Genomic DNA, 22,489 nt, shown 5'->3' on the forward strand with positions numbered 1-22,489 from the left:
TTGAGTGGCTGCTAGTTCCAATCTTTACTTGTAAGAACAACAGAATGATTAACATGGACATCTCTTTAAAAAATTAAGCAACAATTTGTACCCTAAAATCTGGTGGGTATCCTCCAACATAAAAGACAACAGTGCTGGGATCAAGATTTAGAAGCACGTCATCGCCTCCACTGCTTGCAGTCAAAGGGCTTTCATACTCTGGAGAAGCTGAAGTTGCTGCTTTGATGTAATTCAGCTTTACATACTGGTAAATCCTAAAACCAAAAGAGACAGGCAAAATACCACATCACACTATTAAAAGATGTTCTTAGCAGTTTTTGGAATCGATTGTTGTGCAATTGTGAGTTTTATACCTTTCAAACTTTACTTGATCCATAACAGCTTCCTCAGTTTCACTTTGAGTCACAAATGGCTGCACACCTACTTCTACATCACCATCTCCCAGGTTATAGACACAAGTAAGGTGACCATCTTTCAGAGCCATACCAATATAGTCCTTGGAAGCCTAAGAACAGCAAAGCAAATAATAATAATTAATGAATGATTAATGTTAATGAATGTAAAATACAGCAGCACTTCCTCAGAAACATCATCATACTGTGCATGAGTCATAAGACATCCACCTAGCTAATAATGAGAATTGTTATTAAGTTTAGCAGTTCTGTGAAGAAAAAATTGTAATCTTATATGTTGGAGTGATTCAGTGAGTAATGTGTTGCATCGGTTCAGCAAATACAGCTATAAATGAACTGAAAAGTAATCTGTGGCTTTTTATTTTTATAACAATAGGAGCTAAATAATTTTCACATTTGTAACATCTCCCAGCTAACGCCATGAAAACATGACACCTTTCCTAAAAATTAGGCTCAACGTCTGTGAAATAAAAAAGACATTTACAGTGAGACTCAGTCAGGACAATGGTTCCTACAGAGTTAACTGAAAGCAGTCATTTCCCCAAACAATTCACATTTTATTTCTTCAACATACCATATTTTACAAGTAACAATTAAAATGTGTCAACAGATATCCTGGGATAAAATGGCAGATATTAAGGGGATAAAAAGATGAAATCCAATGTAGAACAACTACCTTTAAGCTGCTTTCTGTGTATGCACAAGACTCACTATGGATATGGCTGCTATCAGATAACAAGACTTAAAATACATATTTAGGAATCACATGCAGGAAAGTTTTGAAGTGTTTGATGGTTCTTGAGGAAACCCGAATGCACAAGCAGGTCTGGTTTATTCTGCATATTCAGAAGAGAAAGAATTTTAAAACTGAAATGATCACTTTCTATTTACCAACAGAGAAACTCACAGAGGCTTATACTGTGAAAAGAGTCAAAACGTTGAGGCAGGATTTAGGCTGAGTTTGTGCTGACTGCTGCAGAAACTGTCAGTTCTGACAAGACAGTGCGATGGTATCCATGACAGAGAAGTAAATCCTAAAGCAGCAAAACAGCAAAGCATCAAAGGGCAAAGCAGTCAGTCATCCAACAAGTTACGTTGTCAGTGGAGGAATGAACAAAACACTGCTGCCCCCACATAATGGCAATCGCGAAGAAATGGGCCAACTGTAGCTATGAACTTCAGTCAAAATAAATAATCTCCCATCTGTTTCTCAAGTATGTTGTCTGTTCTAAAGACCAGATCGAGTATCAAAATATACCTACATTTTTATTACCCAGGTACAGTACAAACTTATTTGATGCCCTCTGGGGATTTTCTAATCTTGTCTGAGGTCTTTGGAGGAAGAAAGAAAGTGAAGTATAGCCTTTCAGATCTTCAAGGTTGCTTGGAGGTCGAACTTCCACACCAGAGCTGCCATTGAACCTCATAGGAATAGCAACCTGGTAAGAAAGAAAATACTCAGTATAATTATCTGTTGCTACTATAACAACTATAACTATCTGTTACTACTCGTACTTAGTTCAGTGTTACATTTAATTGCAAAGTAACCTATTACATATCCTAGTCATTTTACAGCCATCAATTACTACAGATTTGGACTCTAATCCTACCAAACAACATAATTGAAACAGGCTGGATAATACGGCATTCTGTATTGTCAATCCTTATAACTTAACACAGTAGTTTTTTACTACGGACATCAGTTAATCAACCCTTACCATGCCTCTGTCAAGTAATTGTTACCTTAAATACACGGATAGGGAAGAATGTGCCCTGCAGCTCTATAGAGTAAGCCTATGAATTATTTAGATGTCTACATACAGATCCTGATGCTTCACTTAGCTGGACTGGACTAGCTGTTGGAAATTATAATGCACTTCTGATGTTAACAAAGACACATCCTATTACAGCTATTTACACCACAGTCATAGATTTCTCTTATTCACTGTGACTGTAGGTTATTTGTGATGACTTTAGGGATGCTTCTCAGGGACCTGAGGCCATGCTATCCCTTCAGCAACTACAGCAGCTGCTTAAACGCTAATAGCCAACTCCTGACATCTTGAGGCAGCTGAAGACATGAGAGCACTGGGCTATACAACTTCTTTGGCAGTGTCAGCGTTCAGCTGGCCATGCACTGTGGACAGCCCTGCCATTAAGCTACAGAGCCGACTCTATCTCTGCTGCCAAAGCCACCACAACACCTTGGAAGACAAGAGACTATTGTACAAATAAGTATCAGAGGTGCCCTGGAAAAAACCCTAGGGGAGGAGGATGAAACAGAATGCTACTGATCCACTCATTTTTATGTACAAATTACTATGCTTCCCATCATCACAGTTACTTTAAGTGCCGGGTGGTGCTGTTGAATTAAATTTATGTCTGGTCTTTCACATACATTAAAAAAAAATGTTTTAGAAAGATAAAGAGGATCAAAGCACTGTGATGTGTCCAAACCACTGAGGTCAAGCACAATTGCAGTGTTCAGGACAGACCTTGTTTGCAGCGTCTCTTGCCTGCTGAATTAGCTCTCTTATGTGATTTACATTCTCAGAGATATTGCTTGTTGGCATTAGCTGTTGGTTGATACTCTCGATCTTGCTGAACAGATCTGGAAGTTTGTTTGTCAATTTTTTTACTGCAATGAAAGAAAAAAACATCATTGGTGATGGAAAGGAAAACAGATGCAAAAATATGATAGTACTACACAACTATCAGGAAAGCAGTGAGCACGGTGATGACAGAACTGCTTTCATTAATTCTACAATATTAAGAAGCCCTTACTGAAACTAGGAGTTTAAACAGAGGTTATGGTACTCTGGAAATTTGTGGCCAAAGGTATTTGCAGATGCAGACAGAATCAGCACTTCCAAAAACATATTAGATAAATTCGGGTTCAGAAAAAAATATTAAATAGAACAGACAGGATATTCTCTCTAACATTATTATCAAGTGACTGGGGATGCTAAGGCAGGATGAGGATAACGGACAACAGACAGGGGTCAGGCTTATGTGCATTCCCTGAGTAACATCATCTGCAGCTGTTGGAGAGTGAATACTGGGGTAGGCAGACTGTTGGCCTGAGTAGGGCACACCTTATATTCTTGTATCAGGGTTGCTAGTCATCACAATTCAGTAGTGAGCCTTACGACATCAGGGCAGGTTTATTTCAGGAGAAAAGGAGCTAATATGAAAACTTAAACTTTCATTAAAATGGGAAACAATTTTTCATCTCCTGTGATTGAGGAAAAAAAAAAAGAAAGCCTGTAAGTATTAGCAGACTGCAACCCTGTGACGCAGAAGGCAAATAAAAAGAAATCAAGACCTGTTATTTCTCTAAATACGACTCCTAAGCTGGTCTTGCACCTGCAGGGATGACTTATGACTGCAATAACATGCAGGCCTAGCTCTTGTATTTATCTTATTTAAAATGTTTACTCTCACTTGACTTTATCAGACAAAGTTGCTGAAAAGATGAAAAAAAGATGCTGTTTGTGATTGTCCCTTATTTTGTATTCCACACAGGCTGATGCAGTCCATTTCACTTAATTTCAGCCAACAGACATCCAGCCTAAGCTAGATCTACCTAGATCCCTTCTCTAGTCAGTGTAGTAGAAAAATCACAGAATCACAGAGCTGCTGAGGTTGGAAGGGACCCCTGCAGATTATCTTGTCCAACCCCTATGCTCAAGCAGGGCCAGTTGCCCAAAATCTTACCCAGATGGCTTTTGAATATTGCCAAGGATGGAGACTCTACAACCTCCCTAGACAACCTGTGCCAGCGCTAGGTCACCCTTACAGTAAAAGAGTATTTCCTGATGTTGAGAGGGAACTTCATGTGTTTCAGTCTTTTCAGCAAGGGCACATTGCTGGCTTATGTTCAACTTGGTGCCCACCAGCAGCCACAAGCCATTTTCTGCAAAACTGCTTTCCAGCTTAGCCACCCCCTAGCATATACTGGTGCACTGGGGGTTTTCTCCTCCAGCACAGGACTTCTCCTTGTTGAAGTCCATGAGGTTCCTGTCAGCCTATTTCTGCAAAGTGTCTGGATGGCAGCATGGCCCTCTAGTGTATCATTCATTCCTCACAGTTTTGTGTCACCAGCAAACTTGCTGAGAGCATACTCTGCCCCATCATCCAGATCATTAAGATGTTAAAAAGGATTCGATCTAATACTAAAATCTGGGACACCCTGCTAATCACTGGCTTCCAAATCTTTAGAGACCAGCCATCTTTTAACATGTTCCACAGGATGGCCTTAATCACTTTGTGCTCTACCTGTCCCTTTCTGCTGACAATAAAGCAAGCTCAGAATACTAGCTTATGCTAGGTGCTTAACTTTTGGATCACTAAAATTTCTGCTGCAAAACTGATCATCTTCACCTAACAGTGACTTGGCAGGTCTCAGGTAGCACCTGCAGTACCTGAATTGTTTGCCTCCATCAATGCTTTACTGAAGCCAGCGCTCTGTGTGCTTCCATAGGTACTCTTCATTTTTTCCACATCTTCTTGAATTGGGAGCAGTTCATCCAATACATTGGTTGTGACATCCTCAGCACTTTTTACCATGTTCTTTGCACCGGTGATGATGCTGTCGATGTCATCTGAAACGCACACACAAATGCATATGCAGATTCTTATAGTAATAGATGAAAGAGGCAAACAGAAGTGATCAGTAAATAACTAACCTCTATTTATCCCATTGAGATTATTTTGAAGAGTAACAAGATCAACTTGCAGTGTACTCTTCTTTCCATCAGTGACATCAAGTCTTTGCTTTATATCTTCAAGGGTTGGACCAATGGCTGAAAAACAGTGTATGTCCTGCATGAATTTTAAACCAAAATACCACCTTTCTGTTGGACAGGTGGTGCCACAGCACCAGCCTTCACTCTTCCATAGCTCGTGTTGCCATGGCGTATTGAATGCACTGCTAAACAAACATAAGGCGAAAGATTTGCTGGACAGGAGTACTGCAAAGGTGTGTAGCATAAGCAGATGTAGGAAATCTACTTTCTTGCCTCTTTACCATTGGAAATAACCACAATAAGATGTCTCATTATAACCAGACTCTTCTGGGTCAATATGTGCTGCAGAGCTTTTCTGAACTGTGAAAATTTTTAGTTCAGTGACAGCTTCTCATGTTGTGCCAATATTTTTACTGTCACCTTCTTTCCTGGTACCTTTCAATGTCTTTTCAGTCTCCTGTGCTTGATTCAAGAGTGTAGTGCTCTCAGTTTTTAACCTTGCAGCTTTTCCTGATAGGTCTTCTCTCTTCACAGTCTAATGATAAAGAGAAGCATGGTACTGTAAGATTGCTTAACTAAATATACTAACATTTAAAGAGTAAAAGAGATAGCCCAATCCATCTTAAAAAAGCAACTACGCAAGGGTAGAGTTTTCACATGAAGAACACCACCTTTAATGACAATTGTTAGGATTAATTTAAGCATAATACAACTTTGGTCTTTAGCAAACTTCTGATTTTGGAGTATTAGGAAGAAATTAATAGCACACGGCTGTTAAGAAGTGCTATACCCATGGCTGAAGAGCTTGTGGGTATTACTAGTGCAAAGTAAAAGTGAATACCTGAAATCACCTTCAGTGATTACAGGGCTTGCCTTATGCAGATCTCTATTTTGCACTGAAAGGAACAATTAGTATTTATATGGACAGCCTCGTCAGAAAGGCATTAACTAATGCTTTAGCATCTTTAGTGCTGAATCAAGAGAAAAAGAGTAATATCTAGTTGTAACAGGCTCACCAGCATTTGGCCACTTATGGATACTTACTGATAAAGCTGAGTCAGCTGCATTCCCAGCTTTTTTGGCTGCTTCCTCTGCCGCTTTGATGGCATTAATAATATTGTCATAGGCAGTAGAAGCTTCCACAGCGCAGCCTACCAACTCGTCTTTCCTGGCACTGTTCTTTATTCTATGGGAAACAGATTGAAAAATTCAGTCTTCTGCAAAGACTCTGGGCTTAAAAAAGTATTCCAAATAGATCTGAACTCGGTATTTTCAAAGTAATGCCAATACAGAAAATAATATACAGAAGCACTGCATACAAATCAGTTAGATCAGTAATTTCATTCTGAAAAAATATCAGTCCTGGAGGCAGACCAATACAATTCTTCAACATTCTTCAGGATAAGAAAAAGAGTATAAGCTCATGCATTTGGAAAAGCACTACTGTGGGCCTCCAAAGCACCCTTTAAATGATAGGGGGAATTCACCAAGGCACAAGGTCAATAAACCCCCTTGATCACAGCCATCCAAATACAATTCAGTTTAGAGAACTGCAGCTTCCAGATCATCTCTGGCAGTTCCAGCATCCTACAGGAGTGGCAGATGGAGCACAAGATGGAGCAACTGCAAGACCTCTTATGTTTTCCCCAAGAACCAATATGACGGCTCAGGAATTAGAAACAGCAGACAAAATCTCTTCTACCCACTCCCCATGAGCTACGCTATTGCGCTGTATTAGCTGCCTTGTATTTGTGAGAATAGCATCTTCTTAAGTGAAAAAAAATCACACTGGAAACTAATTTTTTTAAAGCAAGAATTTTCCAGCTGAGTTAGGTATCTTTGAGTTTTACTTTTTGAGAGTTTCTACTTGGATTAATGACAAAATGCAAACAACTTGCACAGGAAAATAATATAAAACGGGATACCACTTTTTCCATTTTGTTCTGCTGACCATAAAAGGTCTCCAAAACCTCAGTCCTAATTCCAAGGTAAAGTACAAATAATGGCAAGTAATGGAGAGGGAAATACTTGATTCACATTAAGTTAATAACTTTTTTGCCTTCCTAGAAGATTCCTTGAAGGATGGGAAAACCATAAGAAATCTTTTCCTCACTAAAGCTGAACAGGCATGTCTGAAGACTGACAAGATAGCATTTCTTCCAAATATTTGCCCCAATTCACTGATATAATAAAAGTATCCCTGAGTACAGGTACAGGAAATAACACTACAAAAAAAGATATTCTAAACATCTTCCCACTCTATACATGAGGATTTTCTCTTTAGTAAGAAGTTAATGAAGTGTTAGTGCAGTAATACAAAACTGTGCAATGGGAACCCCCCACTTCAGGGAAAAGGAAAACGTCATGAAAAATACAGAAAGACCTGATTTGTGGAGAAAAAAGGAAAGAAATCATCTGTACCTCATGAAGAAGCAGAAAAAGAAACCAAATTTCTAACTTTGCAAATAGTCATTAAAGCAAGTGAAGTTACAGACAGAGCATTGCAACCACGGATGTTATGTACAAAAATTACTCATTTACAGAAATGGCAACATACTCTTCCAGTTGTTTTGCCAAGTCTTGCAAAGATTTGGCATGTTCCTCAGCCCTCACCACCAAAGGTTCTTTGCTTGCTGATAAGGAGCTATTTGTCAGCTTTTCATTCATATCCTTCCTTGCCCCATCCAGCTGAGCAGCCAGGCTTTCATATTCCTACGGGTTTATATAGACAAAATTTTATTTTTATTTATACACGTTTGATTTTGTCTTTTGTCTCCTTCAGTGTTACACATACCTTGCACCTGACAAGACCAAGGGGAAAAACATTTCCTTATAAACTATTCTGCAGATTACTGGAAACAACTGCTAGTCATTACATTATGCTTCCAGGCCCATTAGGAAAAAATTGAGTCAGACCCTTCTAGCCCAGTACCCTGTGTTTGACAGTGGCTAAAAGCTATTGCCCAGAAAGAAATACAAGAATAACACAATTGCATAATGGCATTTCTCACAGATATTCTCCCACATTCCAATATCTGCAGCTCAGACACATCAACAAGCTTCTCTTACACTAGCTTCTCTAGCTGCTGAACTATGCTACCCATTATAGTGACAGCAAGACATTGGGGGGCGGTCTAACCATAAGAAGGTTAATTATACCTCTTTGCTCTTTTGCAGTAATCCAAGTACGCTGTTAGCTTGTGTCAGGGAAGATCGGGCAGAGCTTAGAATATCCAAGATACCATTCTGTTGTACGTTTGTCTCCTCAATCCGTTTCTGAGGAAAAATGTGACTGGGTTAAAAATGAGACACAGGGAAAACCATATCTACCTAATCTAGTTTGCAGTAGGATTTACCAAAGGTACTACCGCTCTGTTAATCAGGTGCCTATACTGTTTAAAGACTAATGATAACCTACTGATTAGAAGTGTGAGAAAACTCAGGAGTCTGCAGGAACATAGAATAGCACTGGGCACCAGGCTACAATAGTTCAGTTATGAGCAATCAAAGTAAAAGTACTAAGGGTCAGCTGAGATGAACTGTCAGGACAGGCCATCTAAATGTCTGACCTCTTAAACCTGGAAACTTCAAAACCAGCTCCCTGGTGACTATCCTAATCTTTTCCATTCTCTCAAAGTCAGAAATAAAATGATTGCAGTAACCCTTCATCTGGGGATCTTACCAGAAAGGGGTGAGAAACCTTCCCACCTTATCCTCTTGAAAGCTGTGAGAGGAATGAAGATCTTTGTTCTTGAGCAGCCCTGTGACAATCCACGGTGTAGCTCTATGCAATGGCATACCACAAATCCAGACAGACAAGTGGTGTTGCAGGTAAGGATGTGTTACCTTTCCTTGGCTGGGTTTCTTTCATTGCAACGTGTTCAATCTCTGCCAGGTAAGTGTATCAGTAGCAGATGCACTTGTACAGATGCATCCATCATTGAACGCAACTGTGCATACTTATTTGCCAATTGTATTGTACAGTCAATGCACATGGAGGTACAACTAAATGTCAAAAGGGACTGTTGAAATTCTTTTGTTCAAGCAGTGTTAGCAAACTGGATGGGCACATGTGTGCTAAACCAGTGACATATTCTAGCAAAACCACATTTAGTTTAAGAGAATGAGTCCTGCAGCATATCCTTTTTTCTTGTACTATTTCACCAGCTCTAAAAATCAAGCACTCTCAGGAGTGCAGCTGTTTCTTGTCACATTTCTGGTGAGACCTCAGAAAAAGTTCTGTAGAATACTAATCCCAAATAATTTAACAGTATTGAACACATTATTGGTCCCATCTTTCATGACTGGTAAGGCCAAATAATTTAAGCAACTTCCTATAAAAAAATACATCAGGATTTTGATCCAGAATAGAAAAAAAAAAAAGGCTAGTGGCAGCTGAAGAGAAGTGCTAGGCAGAGACTCTCCCAGGTATCACAGGTAGTCTTGGTCACACTGTCCCAGTCACATAAAGAGACCACAAGTGGAAGAAGACTATATTTATAGCTGTCGATACATACACCAAAAGATGGAAAAAGACCTTGAAGGAAGTCTAAAGAACTAGTGCTACTTGGCTTTGTAAGGTTAAAAGCACTTCTTATCTCCTGAGGTTTAACTTTCTTCTCCCAATCCCTGACATTACCTTAATGTCTTCCAGCAGAACTCCATTATCTCTGTTTAAGTTTTCAGCCTGCTTGATTTGTCCCGTCGCCTCATTCAGAGCTTCACGAAGGTCAGTGATTTTTGATTCATATTCATTCAATGATTCCCTCACAATTTTAATAAGCCCATGATTTTCTTGGTGGTACTTTTGTAGTTCATTCTTAATACGTGCCAGTACTGCAGTATCAGGACCAGAAAGAAAAGTTTTGTTCAGAGAGTGAACCAAAACAAACTTCCTCCAAAAGGGCTTGAGATTTAGGATTAGAAAGTTGTGGTTGTGTGAAATACTAAGCACTCTTCGCAGTGCTAATTTCAGTGTTACTGTAGCAGAGATGCTATTCAGCATCTCACTGGGTCAAACATGTTCGCTAGTGTGCTGTTGCAGACACAGAGCAGAAATAATTGCATTTATTTGGCAATTTCTAAATTAAGGATGAAAATCTGCAAAAACTGACTTTTTTTTTTTTAAATTTATTTATGTGCAATTAACAATTTCACCAACAATTTCACCTACAATGTAGATAGCTACATCCATGCCAGTCACCAAAGCTTCCTTTGTAACCACTGGAGAGATAAGGGTATGTTCAATCTCAAAGAAGTTAGAAACATAAAAGAGGTCAAATGAATCACACTCTTAAGAGTGCCTATTTCACTGCCGACAAGACAGGGTACAGAAGAGTTTCTCTGAGGTAGGTATCAAACTCCAAAGTTAGGGGAAATGACTACCACTTGTAAGGTCTTTCACATTCCTCAGCTATGCCCCTGCTTATGAGATAAGCCTGTGACTTTGATGTACTTGCTGTCTCTAATGTCTGGAATGAGGTTTCTGAATGTCCCAGTTAAATACATGCAGAGAACTTATAAGGGCGTACAACAAGTGCAGCCAGAACTTCTGAGCTTCCTTATCTTTGTATGATCTGGCCCTTGGACCACTCGAGCAGATTCTGAAACTCTGTTGTTAAATTACACCTGTAGTTCCTCTAAAATAGCTGCAGGTACCGTAGTCTATATATTGTAATACACAGAAGCACTCCATAAGTATATTATGATCAGCTATGTCTTAATTTTACTGAGATAAACCTAGTTATGAAGGAAGGATCTACTGGGTCTCTTCCCCAGCTCAATTCAGTTTCTTCCATAACAAACTAAAAATGCCTCCAGAATTACCACTTTCCTGTTGACTGATGATTGCTACTGATCCCAGGGATACACTGCAAAATGCACTTCCCTGCACTACCTCCCAAACAATCAGTAATGCTTCAGATTTCAGATAGATCTTTCTAGAGAGTAAGAAGTTAAGAGAACAAGCCCTTACACAGCTGAGCTGCTGTTCGCTCCTTCTCTGCCTCTGCTTGAAGTTGGCCAAAGTTGCGATTTCGCATCTCCATAATCATGCGTTGAGCTTCGGCCAGTTCTTTGGCAGCATCTCCCAAGGGTAGGTTGTTACCTTCTGCATTTGTACCAGCTACTTGTTCCAAGAGCACTGAAAAAAAATATTGTCAAAGAGGGAATGCACTTAAGACTATGCAAAATACAAAAATGACAAACTTCTGTGAAAAAGACATGCGTATTCTATAATTCCTTAATGAAGCAGATCCATTTTGCATTAACTGTATTAAGCTGAAAAGTATGCCATGTTACACAATGGGAGCTAGTAAAATGGCATTGGGATTGAAATTTGTCCTAACTCACCAACTTCACAGCAACAATTTTAAGGTCCTAACTTTAAAGAGCCTGTGAGAGTCCTGGCTAAAGTCAGAGATTGTGAGTGTCCTGATTAAAGTCAGACTAAAGTCAGGATAGTCATTTATAGCTCTAAATGTGTCCCTATTCACTACACAGAGAAGGTAGGCTCCTAAATTAACATTATATATTTCTAATAGGAAGAGCAAATTTCACAGCCATGTTTAAGTTCTGCTTTATGAAGCTGTTTTCAAAGAAAACATCTATGCTTAATTAAGAATATTGTAAGTAAACTTGAAAAGATTTCATTAAAAAAAATATGTTATGGAATTAAAAATTGGTTTTACCTTGTATATTATTGACAACTATTTGTATTTGTGAAACCAAATCCTTTCCTTTCTGATGAGTTTGGCCAAAATTATTAAATAATATCTCAGCTGCTTTGTAGTTCGCTTCAGCCTAGCAAGGGCAAAACATTAGTAGATTAAAAATATCTGGATACAGCATGCTAATATGTAGTAAAGAAATGTGTATTTTTAAATTGATTTGGTAAGTCACCTTTTCCTGCAGAGCATTTACATCATGATTTAGGTTAAAGAATTCTGTCTCCAATTCATCTACCTTTGAACCCTGATTGTGTACAACAGAACGGTAGTTGTTCAATAAGCCCTGAAAAGAAAGAAAAAAAAAAAAATCCATTGAATTACTCATACACAGGAGACACAAAAGCAAAAAGTCACTGGGTTAGATCTTTATCCAAGGTAAATAAAAGCAGCATTACTGACATGAAGGCTGACCAGTTGCTGCCTAAACCCCGGGCTTTCTTATCTGTGAGTATAGCAACTGCTATTCCAACCAAAGAAATTCTTTTTAGGATGAATTTTGGTATTGGCAATTGGAATGTTAAGGATTTTTGGTCATGCAGAGGTATAAGTGCTGGAAAAGGACAGAGCCATAGGGAAATCTTGGAGATACAGCTTTCAAGGTGAACAGGCCTCAGAAAAAGCAGAGATACTGATTATCTTTCAGGGAATGACATGGAAACAACAACTGTCCTCTAACAGGTGAAGCCCAGTGCTGTCAGCATCTGGTATTTGGAATCAAGTGTTAACGTATGTTTCCTTGCAAGGTGACAAAAAGACGAAGTTCCTAGGTTCAGCTCTTATCAGCTTAATGTGAAATCTGCTTTTCTGTATATGTGTACCTACCTTTAAGTCCTTGATGCGTGTTTCCAAACGTCTCATCTGCTCCAGTGTGTGGCTACTTGCATGGACATTTTGCAGCTGAGACTTAATCAGCTGAAGCTCATCACCTATTGTGCTCAAATCCTTCAGCAGTGTCATTACACAGGTATCGCAAGCTGGAGCAAATGAAAGCAATACTTGTTATTAGTATTTGGTGCAGAGAATATTTCACTACTTATATTAATAAATGAGATGCAATGGAAACACTTTGGTGCTTGTCATCTAGTACTGCCTGAACAGCAAATGCAACAACAAAGCCCAGAGTATTAAGGAGAGTGATCAGAGGCAGAAATAAGTAGGAGGCCCCGTTTACATCTGGCTAATTGACCACCTCTTTTATATTTTATTTCAAGTGTTTCATTGAATATTTGTTTTCAAAAGATTCATTAAGGACACCTCCAGTCCTTTTTAAACTGTGCCCCCCTTAACGAGTCATTGATATGTACCCAAAGCCAGCAGAAGGCAATCCAAGTCCAGTTCTACTTTATATACTTACGGTCACAATCTTCATTGGGATCCACATCTTTTGGTTCATTATTGAAACATTCTGAAATCACAAGAGTCTCATTAGTAATCAAAGTTTTCTTATAGAAATATTACTATTGCATCTTTGCCCTCACTTTTCATGGTTGGCAGCCATGCAAAACACAGTGCTGCCCTTTCATAAATCCACACCCACTGTGAACAAGGTGAAATTCCCAGAAGGCGTGAGCATGATGAAACATTCAGCTCCCACCTATGCCTTGCTGAGATCAACACCTTTTTCATCTCTCAAAGAAAACTGACTGTAACCCCAACCAATATACACTACTTAGGTAGCAGCAAGAGGCTCTCTCACATCAAGTGGGCAGAATGTACTGCTAGAATTTGCCTAGAATAACACCACCAGGACTGGAGCCAAGACTATATTACAATCATTAAGGCATTTTACCCAGGACATAGGTTCAAATAAATCCCTTCGCTTTAGCATCCATGTTCACACCACATATTCTGATTCCTCAAAGGATGCCTTACCCACAGGGAACTGGGAAATATTTATGGACTACCTGTCACAGTTTGTGAGATAAAGGGATTAATCAAGCTTGAGAGAAATACACAGTTATGCGTGGAAGGAGGCCCTGTATGTAACCCAAGGCATGGAGCTTGGACCAGAGATACAAGCGGTATGTAACAAACATTGCCATCAGACTTTCCAAGAAGCTAGCACAAGTGGCTGCCTGTCCAGTGTGCTTATTCAGTTAGTTTATTTGCTTTACAAGCTTTGTTATAAGAAACTTAAGACTCTCTAGGTGCATGTGGGATTGTGATATCCTGGGATCCCAGTTTCTTGGAGTCAGGATGGAAAGTGGCTCCTAAAAATGCCATCATATAGGACAGGAATCTTCCCCAACTTGATGCCCAAGTCCCTTTCACAGGCTTAGTCCTACTGCCAAACTCTCATCTCCTTTTGAAAATGAAATGTGCATATCTTTGACAGAAAAGGGTGCACTCAGGGTATAGGCTGCTGTTGTCAAGAGTCAACAACAGCTTGAGACTGTGAGAGGTTACAGTGATAAAATCAGACCAGAACTTTAGCAGCAGCAAGAAACAGCATGGAACCAACTGCATAGCTGTGCCATTTCCTCTGGCACTTGCACATTAAGTCATCAGGAAGCTAAATGGGATTGGAAGTGAGTGCTGCCGCCAAAAGGAGACAAGTCACAAAGAATGTATTTGTAAGAGAATGAAGGAAATTGTTCTGAAATCCAAATACCTGTCCAGTTTGGCTGTTGTGCAATTCAACTAACACCAGACACATTTCAGCTGTCACAGTGAAGTACCAATTAAAGAAAACTATTACTACAGCTTCTGCACAAACCACATCAGCCAAGAAACGGTGAAATGAGAAAGACTGGCCAAGTGCCGAACATCATGCACAAGAAACCTGCTAGAACATGCAGTGCTGATGATCACAGAGGGTTTTATTCCTCATGCAGAGAAAGAGAGGGCTAATCAGAATGTATAGTTGGAGACAAACTGAAAACAGACTTGTTGAATTTTGCCCTGCAGATTAGTTAGTCATAGCTAACTCATGCTTCAAGAAGAAAGGAATGAGAAAAGATCAAACACTGCTTGGATCTGTTCCACACAGCTATAAATACAATAAAGATGCATTACGTCAATGATGAAATATGAAATGAGAACTAGCTATTGAAAAATTGCACCAGCTACCAACAGCGGTTCACATATACTTGCTGGTTTTCTAATTTCTGTGACCAAGGAAAGGTAAGGTAATCCTTACAGTTACTTGAATGCAGTATGAACAGCAGTGCAGAGAAATTAAGAGCATGGAAATAGTAGGAGTTATTAGTTTGACATTTCACTGACATCTGAGGAGGAAAAGCCGTCTACAGGGAAAGAAAATCGTAATTTTATTGGGGAATGGAAATATGGGAGAATAAGGTCCTTTTCAGGAGCAGTGACTTATGTGCTTCTGAACAGAAATGTGTATCCCAAGGAACTGAGATGAATTGAGGTGAAGACAGTCTGAAGAATGTAGGATCAGCCCCTTTAGAATTGTAACAGATAAAGCAAACATATGCCGGTGGCATAATAATCTTATAAGAGCTTACTAGTGGGGAGCACATGTGTGACTGATTCTGGGAAAAACATGGATGTCTTAGACTGCAGCACGGTGCATAGCAGAATTTATAAAACAGCCTCCTAAGTCAGACCCTAACTTCCACTGTAAACACAGTTAACTTGGATATCTAAGAAGGCAGAGACTGATGCAGACTCTGAAGATGTCACTAATCTGTCCCAAATACATTTTAAAAAGGCATGTTGATACTGCTCAGTTTCCTAAGTCCATAATGCAGACCGGCAAGATATGACTTAACCATGTCAGCAGAAAAACCACAATGCATTTAAAAACATATCCATGAAACAGAAAAACAAAATAAAATTGGTAATATTAATGAAGGGAAATAGACAATAATATAGTTTACAAAGCTGAATTCAATGACTCAGAACAAGCCACAATGTTATGTTTTAGAAAATCTTGAATTTTGTTAAAATTGATCTACATTTCTTACAAGCCTAGATCTTTCCTTCAGTACAACTCGGATAAGTACCTTCCTTCTTTGCTTCCCAGAGAGAAAACAACACTCAATTCCATTTTCACAAGCTCTCACGTACCTCCAGTCAGGTGGTCACAGTTAGCCAGCTGCCCATTATTATTACAATTACATTTCTGACAGTAGCCTCCATATTTCTGTGGATTTCCAAAATATCCTGGAGCACAGCTACATAAAGAGATACAAGTAATTTTTACTAAGTAGTTGAGCTACTTTTGTGAAATATACTTTCCCTTGACACCCCCTCCCCCCCCCAGTTATTCTCCTGAAGAAACTTTCAAGAACTTTTGATTTCATGTCTTAGACAAAAAGGGTTTATTTTTGCTTTACAGTATCCCCTGCACTATGCTAAAAATATCTTTCCAAGTACTGCAGATTTTTTTTCTATAAATAGAAGAACTCCCACAATGCTCATATAGGAATAATCCACTTAGTCTGAAAAAAAACCACAATGCACACATATACATACATACACACAGAGAGAATTTGACAAGGCTTAACCCAGAAAATCACACCATTGTGGTCTGTGATCCCACCAGAAAACACATACTAAGGAGGATCATCCTGCAAGCACATGTTGAGATTTCAAACAGCAATGGCACTGAATGACATTATCACCCTTGTGATGAGTGATACCTCCTCTGCCACCTGCTAGCAAAGCAGCCTGTCTGACTGTGAGAAAATATTTTATAGGTAAAATATACTGCTCAGATAGCTAGATCATAATCTTAAAAGTCACTCTGTTGTAAGATTGATGGGGTGGCAATGTGGGATCAAAGGGCCATGATGAGCAGCTGAGGTACATCATGAAGCTAGATCCAGAAGAGAAGACTTGTCTATAACCTGAAGCTTAGATATCAAAGGTAACAGTCTTGAAGCATAAGACAATGTGCTACTGGAGGTACTATCTTCAGGAGAGACATCATGATGTTATTGGCCTCAAATTTCCAAACCAGACAACACTACTCTATTACAATTAAATACCCCTGGATTTGAAATTCAGTGATATTGCTTCATTTGCCTGCCTGAGACTGCCATGCTGTGTCACTTGTATTTTGTCAAACTGATGCAATATTCCAGCAAAATAGATAGTTCCAGCGTTGTGTTTGTACACTCCACATGTGGATCACATCAGAATCAGTTGGGATGAAGGGTGTCATAGAATCACAGAATCATGGGTTGGAAAGGACCTTAAAGATCATCTAGTTCCAACTCTTCTGACTTGGGCAGAGACACCTTCCACTAGAGCAGATTGCTCAAAGCCCCATCCAATCTGGGTTAGAACACTTTCAAGGTATGACATTGAATGTTATCTGGTTGCTGTTGGAATGTTGTATGTTTCTTTGGGGAAAGTTGGGTTTACATCTAGAATTACACTATAGCACTACACTACAGCAGCTGTTCATATAAACAGATAATCCTTAAGTATGTGCATCCTATGCACGTGTACGTCTATATATTACCCAATGCAAACATACCTGCTTTTATGGTGTTTCTCAGAAACCTCGGTCTTGAGAAAAAAGTTACTTACCGTTCACAACGAACTCCAGTATAGCCTTCTTTGCACAGACACTGGATTTCTTCACCGTTTGCCACACAGCCAGTTGCAAATCTTTGAGAAGAAGCAGGAATATTATTGTGAGCAAGTCATCAAATAGACTTTACTCTCTAGAGGCTAAATTCAGTTAAATGATTTTCAGATTAAAAAGTTTTTGTATCACTGAATTATTTCTCAGCTAATTTAATTGCCTCTAGATAGACTGTTGTGATTAATTCTTTGATGTTTCGTATTTTTCATTGAAATTCTTTCCTTAGACTAAAAAAAATAATTGTTTCCTGACCCTCTAGACTGAGCATAATAGCTCACTGCCCAAAGGAATGCCTAAAGGAAACCTTAATAGTGATGTTGTAAAATAAAACAAGTCTGGGTAGCTATTTTATCTTACTAGGGCAAGAATCAATAGCCTGTACGAGACAACATTTCCTCCTGTTTGGATAACTTCTTCTTTTTTTAAATTTATTTTTCATAGATGGAAACATTAGGGGGTATCTTATGTAGCTCATATTGCTTGGGGTTTCGTTTTGGTTGTTTCTTTTAACCAAGGCAAAATATAGCTGTGCATCATTCTGGGGAACTCTAGCATATATCTGACTAACACAATGAATATTTTTGTCTGCTCTTTCCAGCAGACTCATCTAGCTTTAAATTCCTCTGGGAGAAAAATTAGTTTTATGGCCACTGTTTGGGAAAGAGAGGCAGGAGGTGAAGCAGGGATGGCCATGTTTGCTGTTTCCGTTTGTTAATCTAGGAAAGTTGGATAAAGCAAGTCTGTGTATCAAAGACAGAGGTCTGCACAAATAATTACATCTAATTTGACTAGGTGGAAAATTGTTAACCCCAGTAATGGCAGGTGGGGTGCATTTCCTGTGTCAGGAATGGTATTTACCACCCTAGCGCGCAACTATGAAACTGCACAGGTTTACTGTCTCTGTAGGTATTTCAGCACTCTTAAAAGAAAAGATGACTAAAACTGTTCAGTCAGCCTCAGGCAAGCACCTGCAGAAGAGGCCAATGCTGTCAAAATCAGATCTATTAGAGTTCTCTGATAAATGAATAACCTGTCTATTGTCTGGTAGTGTAAATCTCTTAAGGCTACTTGGTGTTTGCTAATGCACCTGGCAAATATTATGTGATGCCTTTAGCAATTTATACGCTACTTTGTTGGTTTGGGTTTTTTTTAAATATATGTTTTTATTTAACACAGTTCACATTTCAGTAAGATTTAGCAATTTATTGCCCAATTTTAAATGCCTGGCAACCTTATCAGGTCCAAGGAAACTTTTTTATCTCAGTACATTTGCACTTCAAATGGAGCTTCCACCTGAAGAGCAACCATACTCTTTCAGGAATTAGATATGTGCCTAAGAGCTTTAATGTTTTTATACTATTTTTGCATCTTACTAAATTTTCCGAATTCATATAAAAGGCTCATTTTATTATTGTCATTTACCTCCTAGCCAGAGTAATGGTGTTAAACCTGAGACTAAAGATAACTTACACCTTGCATTTCAGCCAACAAGAAAAGTTCTGGATATGCCCAGTAAGCATCCTATATTTTTCACTATGAATGAATTACTAATGGTTTTGTACATAAGCCATTGTAACTGCCTGGGGCTCCCCCCAGGTGATGAGCAGCATGTCTTTATGGCTCAGGAACTGAATCGGAATACTTACCTTGTTAAAAAAGATAATGCCATGAGACAGACCACCAAGTTACTGCTGGTCTGATGTGCCTCAAACGGGTCTGATGCCCCACTAAGTTGGACAATACGAAAGTACAGAAAAGGGTCATTATCTTCGTGTGGTAGCAGCATTTGGGGCTTGGGTTGTTATTTGTTTATTTGTTTTTCTTTTTTTCCCTCCCCTGCATGATTTCTTATGACGTTCTACTGTACCTGTTTGTATAGGGGCAAGGACACACCCGGCAGGAACCTTGAGTGGCATCGCCAAAATAACCATCTTTGCAGCGCTCACATTTCTCCCCAGCAGTATTATATTGACAGTTCTTCAAAACAAGCCAGACAGTTAATAGTGCTTTATCACTCAATATGGCTTTACTATTATTAAAAAATATATAGCTTATCTATTCAGAGGATATGATCTTTCCCTTCCACATAATCAAGCATTTATTGCCAAATTGCCTTCCCAGCGAGAATAGATTGGTTCCAGTCATTCTCTAATTGTAGAAATCACAATTCACTCACTATTGTGGAAAAGCAATAGATAAATAAGCAGCATTAAACATATTTTAAAAGAAATTCAATCAGATGCATAGTTTGTTAAGGAACATTTCATTAATGCACTGTCTCTGTCTTGATATTTCAGTTAAAAATCACTATGTTTAAATGGAACTTTAAATTTTGCATATAAATTAGAAGGCAGATATCATTTAAAAGCGTGCAGTTAATTGAGCCCAAGTACATCCTTAAAACAATCCCATGAAATTAATATAAAAAGTATTTCTTTTAGTAGATTAAGATCAGAGGTTAATTTCATGAGCTTTCTCTAGTGTATGTTATTTGTATCTCCCTGGAGTAACTGGAATAAAGAATGAAAAATAAAGGCTGGGAAAACAATTGAAACTGATACAACTGAACCACTTTTTCCATGATAAAATTGTTGGGAATTATATCTTATTTTACAAACATTCCTGGTGCTGTCGAATTGTCATACACATTTATGCATTACAGGGAGAGAATAAGCAAGTTGCTTTTGCATTACCTAAAGTGATGCTAATTTAAAAGAAGTTCAAAAACATTTTCGGGCAACCATAAAAATTCTGCATTATCCACACTCAAGAGAAATTCACACTCCCAAGTTCTACAGCTGTTTTTTTCAGCAGACTGATCCAATGTCCCACAGAGCTGAGGGTGTACCAATAAAGTAGAAGGTGGAAAGAGAAGGTGGGAAATTGCCTAGAAGCAGTCACTAAGCAAATTATACTTCCATTTCAGGGACCTTGACGGCTTAGGGCTATGGTAAGACCCTAGTACCGTGACTTGCAGCAGAGGGGCATTTTTCCCTACACATGAGAAACAGCTCTATTTCTTCCATCTCTTCTTATACTCCATTCTCCTCCGCATTACTTCACACTCACATTCCCTCAACCACATCAACAGTGCTTCCCTCAGCCTCTTGCTCATCATAACCCTAATTTGTTTTTATTTTGGTTAAAGAACTAAATTTGTGGCTCACTTGGGAAAGAACAAGAAATGCTCCAGTTCCCATATAGGACATTTAACTAGGGAAGCTAAAGTTACATGAAGACACTATACTATGTAAAAGGAAACATTTTAAAATGCAGCCTCTCCAAAAGCTGGTGCATATTTTCCTGCAAAAATCTCATGGAAAATTCAGTCTTGTTTTGTATAATTACTGACAATATTTATAATCCTGAAGAAAAAATTAAACTGCAAAAACAGTAAAAGAGAAGTACTTAAAAATATTTGTGTTGGTTTCATCTTGGAGCAACCTCCCATCCCTAAGTCTATCTGCTGGTTTTTGTTTTGACCACTTTACCTAAAGAAACTGATCTAATTCCATAGCTGCAAAGAAAGTTTCAGATATTTGACATATAAGCCACTCTATATGTGCCATGCTGTTCTTCTAGCTACATGGCATATAAGGACTGGAACTCTCAAGGCACAGTGGAATTAAACCAGAGCAGCAGCTCTTGGGTCTTCCTTCAAGTTTCACAGGGCCAGAGACACCTCTGAAGTCATGGCATCTCCAAACCGTGAAGTACTGCCGACTCTGAAGGTAAAACTCTCAGCTGATTTCATATGCACACATATGGCACAAGAAAGCCAGAGTGTGTTAGGGCCTCAACAGAAACACCTATGAACACGGGGTTATGTGACATGAAACAACATGTCATGGGATAGACAAGCCTCAGCGCTGTTCTGCTGCTGAGGGAACCTGCATTTCAGGAGGAAGGTCAGGGAGCACAAGGACACAAAGCCTGATTATGGCAAAGGATCCGCTTTTCCCTACACATGAGAACCAGTTTTGTCTTCTCCACCTGCTCCTCCACTCTCAGCAGCGCAGTACTGCATTCCGTCAGCATACAACGGGATAGGTATTGCCAGAAATGGGGAGCATTGCACTGCTGCCACAAGGAAAGGGCCTCACAAGGAAAGCCTTCTCTGGAGGCTGCCCCTGGAGAGAAGCTGACATATGAAGGTGCTGTGCTGCTGGCAAGGAGCAGGAAGAAGGACGCCAGGTGAGGTGAGCAGGCGTTGCACTTTGGGTGTGAAACTCACAACTCCACCTTGGGAAGCAAGCCTCCTTGTTTTCTCTGCACCACTATAGGTCTTTGTCCTATGGCTCTTCTACAGAGAGACAAACTTCCTCATTATGAAGTGGAGGCTCATGTTGGAAATACAGGCCCTCTGGGCTGTCACTTTTTACCACATTATTCTGGATGACTTTGCTTGACCTAAATTTTGTCTGAGGGTCAAGTGTTGATATAGCTGTATCTATCTCAAAGTTAATCCAGCTGTGAGAAGGAGGGGATAAAGAGAAAGCTAAATCACGTACTTCATGAGGTAAAAGTGAAATTTGTATTTTTATTTTCTTTTCCCTTACAATTTTCCATCTGAAGTAAAACTTCCTCATCTTTAGAGCTCTGCTGCAGCACTTTCCTGTCATGGCCTGCCCTGCCTTTCCAAAGCAGCGGCCTGTAAGTCATCCCCCAGAATGTGCTGAATCGGGTTATAGTTTTTATTGGAGCAAGAGGGTTGGTTGAGACAAAGTCGGGGGAATGACATAACGCACAGGAATGCACCGCAGGCAGAACGGATGCAGCGTGAACAAGGAAGAAATAACAGAGAAGACAGACCATGAAAGATGTTGGCAAGGTTCTTGTTTACACAGTAAGTGAAATATTAGTGAAAAGTTTTTAAGTGGGATTTTTCAGAACAAGCTGTTCAAAGCAGCAGCATGGATATAAGCTGGAGAAGAGCAGTCGGCCAAGTGTCACACTTGCATTGCTACAAGGGATGATCTACTCCAATGAGGTTGCTTTGGGCTTAACGTGGTGTGCCAGGGAGCAAAAACTGTGCCA

At 39.3% G+C, this 22,489-nt stretch overlaps 1 protein-coding gene and 1 long non-coding RNA gene across 2 annotated transcripts in view; one reads left to right on the plus strand and one right to left on the minus strand.

The window, feature by feature from the left end:
* Positions 1 to 22,489, minus strand: part of LAMA3 (laminin subunit alpha 3) — a 111,275-nt gene that overhangs the window by 14,946 nt on the left and 73,840 nt on the right. The window contains exons 41-59 of the mRNA XM_062632824.1: positions 19,320 to 19,429; positions 17,395 to 17,475; positions 15,925 to 16,031; positions 13,244 to 13,294; positions 12,712 to 12,863; positions 12,062 to 12,172; positions 11,851 to 11,962; positions 11,136 to 11,303; positions 9,801 to 9,997; positions 8,321 to 8,437; positions 7,719 to 7,873; positions 6,206 to 6,347; positions 5,597 to 5,696; positions 5,102 to 5,218; positions 4,838 to 5,017; positions 2,909 to 3,051; positions 1,676 to 1,852; positions 354 to 505; positions 92 to 254 (exon numbers count right to left, since the gene is read on the minus strand). Of these exons, the coding sequence (XP_062488808.1) occupies positions 92 to 254; positions 354 to 505; positions 1,676 to 1,852; positions 2,909 to 3,051; positions 4,838 to 5,017; positions 5,102 to 5,218; positions 5,597 to 5,696; positions 6,206 to 6,347; positions 7,719 to 7,873; positions 8,321 to 8,437; positions 9,801 to 9,997; positions 11,136 to 11,303; positions 11,851 to 11,962; positions 12,062 to 12,172; positions 12,712 to 12,863; positions 13,244 to 13,294; positions 15,925 to 16,031; positions 17,395 to 17,475; positions 19,320 to 19,429 (2,535 nt within the window). The remainder of the gene's footprint in view (positions 1 to 91; positions 255 to 353; positions 506 to 1,675; positions 1,853 to 2,908; positions 3,052 to 4,837; positions 5,018 to 5,101; positions 5,219 to 5,596; positions 5,697 to 6,205; positions 6,348 to 7,718; positions 7,874 to 8,320; positions 8,438 to 9,800; positions 9,998 to 11,135; positions 11,304 to 11,850; positions 11,963 to 12,061; positions 12,173 to 12,711; positions 12,864 to 13,243; positions 13,295 to 15,924; positions 16,032 to 17,394; positions 17,476 to 19,319; positions 19,430 to 22,489) is intronic.
* On the plus strand, positions 9,789 to 12,696 carry LOC134170983 (uncharacterized). Its single transcript, XR_009967429.1, has 3 exons — positions 9,789 to 9,890; positions 10,342 to 10,509; positions 12,533 to 12,696. It is a non-coding gene; the product is annotated as an uncharacterized LOC134170983 (long non-coding RNA).

The sequence above is a fragment of the Pezoporus occidentalis genome, unplaced genomic scaffold, assembly GCF_034315485.1.
Source record: "Pezoporus occidentalis ecotype Australia unplaced genomic scaffold, CSIRO_AGI_Poc_V1 ctg4, whole genome shotgun sequence".
NCBI classification, from domain to species: domain Eukaryota; kingdom Metazoa; phylum Chordata; class Aves; order Psittaciformes; family Psittacidae; genus Pezoporus; species Pezoporus occidentalis.